The sequence below is a fragment of the Lolium perenne genome, chromosome 4 (assembly GCF_019359855.2).
Source record: "Lolium perenne isolate Kyuss_39 chromosome 4, Kyuss_2.0, whole genome shotgun sequence".
Classification (NCBI taxonomy): domain Eukaryota; kingdom Viridiplantae; phylum Streptophyta; class Magnoliopsida; order Poales; family Poaceae; genus Lolium; species Lolium perenne.
The window spans coordinates 267680346-267687282 of record NC_067247.2 but is presented as its reverse complement, the minus strand read 5'-3'; the positions used below and the strand labels follow the sequence as shown (position 1 = coordinate 267687282).

Below are 6937 nucleotides of genomic sequence, written 5' to 3'. Positions count from 1 at the left end.
TGGACATTCTTGATCGATGTTTGCCTCCTCCGTGGGTACTTCGAGAGGAGCTTCCCTGCGAGCCCCTCCGTCGCTCGCTGGATCGGTCTGCCGCAGATAGGAGTCTCTCGAGGGTGGCTTGCTCCTTAGATAGGTGCTCCCGATTTTTCTCCAATATGGAGTGGTAGGCATTGAGAGTGCCAACCGTGGTTCCCGCCGGAAGCGGTGTGTTGTTAAGCACGGTTGCCTTGGCTGCTGCCTACTCCTCCTCTGCGATGGTGTGGTCGATGTTGTTGTTGCTGGCGCTGTTTTCAAAACTAGCTCGCCTGCTGGAACGGGGGGTGCGATCTTCGTCTCCCCTGTTAGCGACATAAACTTGGAGGGGCGCCACTCTTCGGGTGTCTCCTTGGGTGATGCTGCCAAAGCTGTCCTCTCCTGATGAATAGTAGGCATTGCAGATGAACGGCGTGTCGCTTGACCCCAGTCCGTGCCTGGTGTCGCAGTTCATGCAGTAGTACGAGGTTAGCTCCGAGGACGCGGGATCATCAGATCCGACCGACATAGAGGATGCCGAACGGGGAGTCGAAGGCGCAGACGGACTCGACGGGCTTGTCAGGCCAGCCGAAAGGTCGAGTGACGACGACGCGCTCGGACTCGTCGATCTGGAGATGGGAGATTCCAGTAGCCGAAGAATTCCTTCTGAGTTGACGTTGTAGTGGACGCTCCCGAAAGCCATCTCCATGTTGCCTTGTAGACCGGAGAAAGTCGAGCGAGATGAATCGCTATGTGGGGTGAATTCGTAGGAGCCGAAACGAATCGGGCTTCCCAGACGAGGCGATGACGGTGTTGATGAAGCTGCCGATGACATGACGGGTTCAGCCGATGTCCGATCTTGTGCCGACAGGGTTCCCACAGACGGCGCAAATTGTCGAGGGTACTCGTCGCCAATGCCCTCCGATAGGGGCTTAGGGTTGATGGAATCCTGTAAGCTGACACGAGACATCGGTTCACAGACAAGCGGGGAGAGCAATTTACCCAGGTTCGGGGCCCTCGATGAGGTAAAACCCTTACGTCCTGCCTGTCTGTTCTTGATTATGATGATAATGGGTTACAATGGGGTGCCGAATAGTTCGGCTAAGATCTCGTCGAGATGGCTATTACTAAGGCGACCTAGCTCTAAGCTTTTGCTGGCTAAGATTGCTAAGATTGATCGTGTCCCTCGGCAGCCCCTCTCCTGGCCTTTATATAGGAGGCCAGGTCTCAAGAGGTCTCACCGAGTACGACTAGGTTTACAGTAGTTTTAGATCCGATCTTTCCTTGTTCGATCGCTTCCTTGTCTTGCCCGTCAAGGAACCTTCTGATGCACCGTCCTAGTGGCCCATCTCGTCTTCAGGTGTCTTCATGGGCCTCCAATTAGTCAATACAGGGTAGGGTAATGTGGGTTACCCGAAGGGTAGTGCCCACGTCAACCCGAGGATTCGGTTAGCCATGGTTTGTGAAAGCAAAGGTTGGAAGGAGTGTCACCCAAAAATAAAAAATAAACTACATCATGGGAGCCGCTCTTTGAAGGTCTGTCTGGCAAGGGGTTTAGAGTGCCCACTACCATTCGTTGACAACAACAAACACCTCTCAAAACTTTACTTTTATGCTCTCTATATGTTTTCAAAACTTAAAAAGCTCTAGCACATGATTTAATCCCTGCTTCCCTCTGCGAAGGGCCTTTCTTTTACTTTATGTTGAGTCATTTTACCTACTTCCATCCATCTTAGAAGAAAACACTTGTGTCAACTGTGCATTGATTCTTACATACCTGCTTATTTGCACTTATTATATTACTTTGCGTTGACAATTATCCATGAGATATGCATGTTGAAAGTTGAAAGCAACTGCTGAAACTTATCTCTTCCTTTGTGTTGCTTCGATGCCTTTACTTTGAATTTATTGCTTTATGAGTTAAATCTTATGCAAGACTTTTGATGTTTGTCTTGAAAGTACTATTCATGAAAAGTTTTGCTATATGTTATCTATTTGTTAGCAACTATAGATCATTGCCTTGAGTCACTGCATTCATCTCATATGCTTTACAATAGTATGATCAAGATTATGTAAGTAGTATGTCACTACAGAAATTATTCTTTTTATCGTTTACCTACTCGAGGGTGAGTAGGAACTAAGCTTGGGGATGCTGATACGTCTCCAACGAATCTATAATTTCTGATGTTCCATGCCTGTTTATTGACAATACCTACATGTTTTGCTCGCACTTTATAATGTTTTTATGCGTTTTCCGGAACTAACCTATTAACAAGATGCCGAAGTGTCAGTTCCTGTTTTCTGCTGTTTTTGGTTCCAGAAAGGCTGTTCGGGCAATATTCTGGGAATTCGGCGAAACGAAGACCAAACATCATAATTCACCGAGACGGACCAGGACACCGAAGGGGAGTCAGAGGGGAGGCCTGGGGCCCCCACACCATAGGGCCGCGCGGGCAGGCCCCTGGCCGCGCCGGCCTATGGGGTGGGCGCCCTGGTGCCCCTCCTGCGCCGCCTCTTCACCTATATAAGCCCTTTCGACCTAAAATCGCGATACGAATTGACGAAACTCCAGAAAGACTCCAGGGGCGCCGCCGCCATCGCGAAACTCCAATTCGGTGGACATAATCTCTGTTCCGGCACGCCGCCGGGACGGGGAAGTGCCCCCGGAAGCCATCTCCATCGACGCCACCGCCTCCATCATGCTCCGTGAGTAGTTCCCCATGGACTACGGGTTCTAGCAGTAGCTAGTTGGTACTCTCTATCCCATGTACTTCAATACAATGATCTCATGAGCTGCCTTACATGATTGAGATCCATCTGATGTAATCGGTGTTGTGTTTGTTGGGATCCGATGGATGATACATTATGATTAGTCTATCTATAAAGTTTGTGAAGTTATTGTTGCTGCAATCTTGTTGTGTTTAATGCTTGTCACTAGGGCCTGAGTGGCATGATCTTAGATTTAAGCTCTATAATTATTGCTTAGATTGTATCTACAAGTTGTTTGCACATATTGCTGTCCGGAACCCGAGGCCCCAAAGTGACAGAAATTGGGACAACCGGAGGGGAAGGCTGTGATATGAGGATCACATGTTTTCATCAAGTGTTAATGCTTTGCTCCGGTGCTCTATTAAAAGGAGTACCTTAATAGCCAGTAGATTCCCTTGAGGCCCGGCTGCCACCGGCTGGTAGGACAAAAGATGTTGTGCAAGTTTCTCATTGCGAGCACGTACGACTATATATGGAAAACATGCCTACATGATTAATAATCTTGATGTTCTGTCTTAATGCTATTTCAATCCTATCAATTGCCCAACTGTAATTTGTTCACCCAACACTTGTCACTTGTTATTGGAGAGTTACTACTAGTGTAGATCGCTGGGAACCCCGGTCCATCTCTCATCATCATATACTCGTTCTATATGTCATTGGAAGTAGTATCCACTATTTTCTGGTGCCATTGCCTCTGCGTTACTGTTACCGCTGCTGTGTTACTGTTACTATTGCTCTCATATTACTGTTGCTTTCACATCACCCCTGTTACTAGTGCTTTTCCAGGTGCAGCTGAATTGACAACTCAGTTGTTAAGGCTTATAAGTATTCTTTACCTCCCCTTGTGTCGAATCAATAAATTTGGGTTTTACTTCCCTCGAAGACTGTTGCGATCCCCTATACTTGTGGGTTATCAGCCCACTGCAATTTCAAACATTTACAACACATTTTCTCCTTTCCATTAGTTATTTTCAGCACTTTACTTTTACTATTCAAAACACTCTATTAAATCTATTTCACCTTTTACTTGGAATTAAGTGCACTTGTAGTTATCACTAAGTGGTGATACCCAATACTTCCACATTGAGAGGTGCTACATATATCCCCGACGCTTTGGGGTTATTAACTACAACCTAGGTTTTCTAGTTAAGCACGGCCGGAATACAGATCATATTGTGAGATACCAGGCATACCCTGTAGGTTTGCCAATGGTCATAATACTACCAAGAGACTTTAATGGGCTCAAAATACTTAATCTCAATCAAGATTGTATTTGTGGTAATGTTGTATGTTGTTTGCAAAATATTTTTATCCATTGGGGTGCACCATGTGCTCTACAACATTACATTTAGTTAAATAAATAAACGCAGGAACATGTCATGTCATCACATTTAAATAGAAGAATTAAAAAACTAGGATAGCTTTCATTCAAGCTGTTCAATACTTTTTTTTTCTCTCATGGAGCATAACAACTAAAATATACCGAAAATGCATTGACTTTGGCCTAGATTTCGTGGTTCCTATGCTTCTCCACATTTTAGGTCATCACTGAGATGACATGAATATCGAGCCTCAGTGGAGGAGGGAGTGCCAAACACTCATGTATCAAAATAAGAAAGATGGCGTTTTCCACTTTTTATGTGTTCTACAATGTACATGCCTTAGATGATGAATACAATACAACATGAAGCAACACTAGCACCTAATGTGACTGCTTAAATAAAAATTATTAAACTATTTTTTATAAAGGAAATATATTAATATCGTAAAGATACTAACTAGCCTCTGCAACAACGGCACGCCCTAATATTAATACGGATGCACACATGAAGTATATATAGTGCCTGCGAACACCACTGATGTGCCAAATGTTCCGTCGGTGGAGACTTTAACACTGAATGCTAACTTGCTAATGAATCTATTTGAGTCTCTGGCATTTTCTGTATCACGTTTTTTTTTTTTTTGAGAAGCAGGGTGTTAGAGTGGCTCTTAGAGACATAAGAGAATCGGACCAAACTATTTTATAGCCGTAGCAAATAGTACTTCCAGCTCATATAAATCGATCAGCCGTGGCCCGTGAGGTGATGAACCAAAAAAGAAAGGAGTAGGAGCCATTCGTCCACGCAGTGTGTGCTCGAGAATGCATGCACTAGTTTACTCTGTTGCAAAACTTCCTGATCTCCCCTTGGTTGCCGGTGAGCACGTCGAGGTTGCCCATCTTCACCATGGCGGCCGCGAACCGTGACATCCACAGCGTCCTGTTGCGCGCGTATAGGTCGACGAGCGCCGCCGTGTCGTTCTGGGTCAAGAGCGTGGCGTCCGACGTGAAGGGGACCTCGAGCGTCTGAACGTTCTTGTAGTACTGGTTGTCGAGCCGGAGTCGTGTCACCAGATCCAGCGGCACCACTGGGTCCTGTCCGCCCGTCGCCGCCGGGCACTGCCTCCGGAGGGTCCTGCCGTAGGTGGCGTTCATGTCCGCCGCGATCTGCGGGTACAGCCGGAACGATATGGTGGAGCAGTGGGTGCGGCCAAAGGAGTGCGCGCCAGAGAGCGTGACCATGTCATCGGCGGTGAGGTTCTTGGCGGCGAAGCTGGCGACGAGCTGGGAGGAGTTGAAGAAGGGCGGTGGCAGGTTGTCGAGCACCTCCGACAAGTTGGAGACGCGGCCGTCGCGCCGCCCCGCGGGCACGTCGAAGTCGATGCCCCCCATGATGCTGCTGGCATCGCGCGCGGCGAAGGCGACGATGTCGGCGCAGGAGACGGTGCGCCGGCACCGCCGCTCGACTACGCGCTTGGCGCGTTCGATGACGCCGAAGCCCCGCAGGCTCGGGTTGTTCGCCAGCGACTTCTTCTCGACGCTTGTGGCGTTGCTGCCGGGGGCCGTGTCCAGGAGCACTGAGGCATCACACCCCTGTTTGAGAAACACAACGCGTAAGCTTAGCTGCCTCTACATACTCTTCACTATTTGAAATCACGCTGGCCAACATTGCATGCATGAATGGAGCAGGAATGAGAATGAGAATGGGAACGAGAGAGGCTAACTAACCCTGACGAAGCAGTCGTGGAAGAACATACGCACGAGTCCGGGGCCATTGCCGGGGTCTCGGCGGATGGCGGCGCGGACGACGGTGCGGATGAGCTCCTCCGCCCTCGGGCAACTGCAGTTGTAGTACCCAACCTCTAGCTGCGCTTCAGATGATGCAACCAAGATCACGACACATGTCAACACGAGAACACTACTTCCTCTGTTCATCTTTCACGGTACGATCTTGGGATATTCTGTGAGCTGGAAGTGAGCCGTTGTGTGAATGTGAGTATGCCTGAATGGTGCTTATATATATGCGTCGACTGATCTTGAGACCAACGGGCAACGGTCATGAACGGGAGCACTGAACTGGCAGCTGCGCATCGAGTGACAACTGATGAGAAGATCGAGCAGACAGAGTTGACCTGGAGATGCGCTCCAGTCCAACGGATACACTTCTAATCTCATTGTTTATCAGTGTTTCCGTTGCCGCGAGCTCTTCTTGCACCATTGTTTCGCGCCACGACCACGAGGCTTTAAAGAGATGTTCCGGGTCTAACGCCCAAGGTTACTGAACTAACATACGGCCCAAGATTTCCATTATTAAACTGTCGTTTGCTCCGAGCATCTTCATGTGCGTGAAAGCTGAGGGTAGAAGAAGAGGGCCAACTGAAGCTTAAGCGGTTATACCCAAATGTCAAACGAGGAAGCGCAGTACCAGGCTACCAGCAAGTGGGTGGGTGTGGGACTTTTCTTTCGCAACCGACAAATCCTTTCAGGGCAGACAGGTATGTTAGCATATACAGGTTTTCTTCATGTGATGGCAGAGCAAACATTTGTAAAACTTCAGTGCAAACACAGGGTTTTTTCATGTGATCCATCGGATCAATTAACCTGATCTCATTGCAAGTTGCTCATTGGTGACTTTTGAATATTTAGAGATGGTTCTGCAATTCCTGGTCTGAATGCTGTTGTACCAGACCTGAATAAACCAAGGCATAATGGAGAAGTGGAAGAAATGTCTGTCACTCAAAATGAACCAGATCAGGATGATGTGTACCTAGCTGGGTGTTGGTTAGCTTAAGTAAGCACTACATTTTTGCACTTTACCTGACTAGATTTATGAAT

General features: G+C 47.8%; 1 protein-coding gene across 1 annotated transcript; it reads right to left on the bottom strand.

The window, feature by feature from the left end:
- Positions 1-4786: 4786 nt before the first annotated feature.
- Positions 4787-6075, bottom strand: LOC127348823 (peroxidase 5). The gene is made up of 2 exons (XM_051374716.1): positions 5831-6075; positions 4787-5695 (listed from the first exon to the last, which is right to left on the bottom strand). Exons 1-2 carry the CDS (start codon positions 6035-6037, stop codon positions 4934-4936), a joined length of 969 nt encoding a protein of 322 aa, XP_051230676.1. The 5' UTR covers positions 6038-6075; the 3' UTR covers positions 4787-4933.
- Positions 6076-6937: the final 862 nt, after the last annotated feature.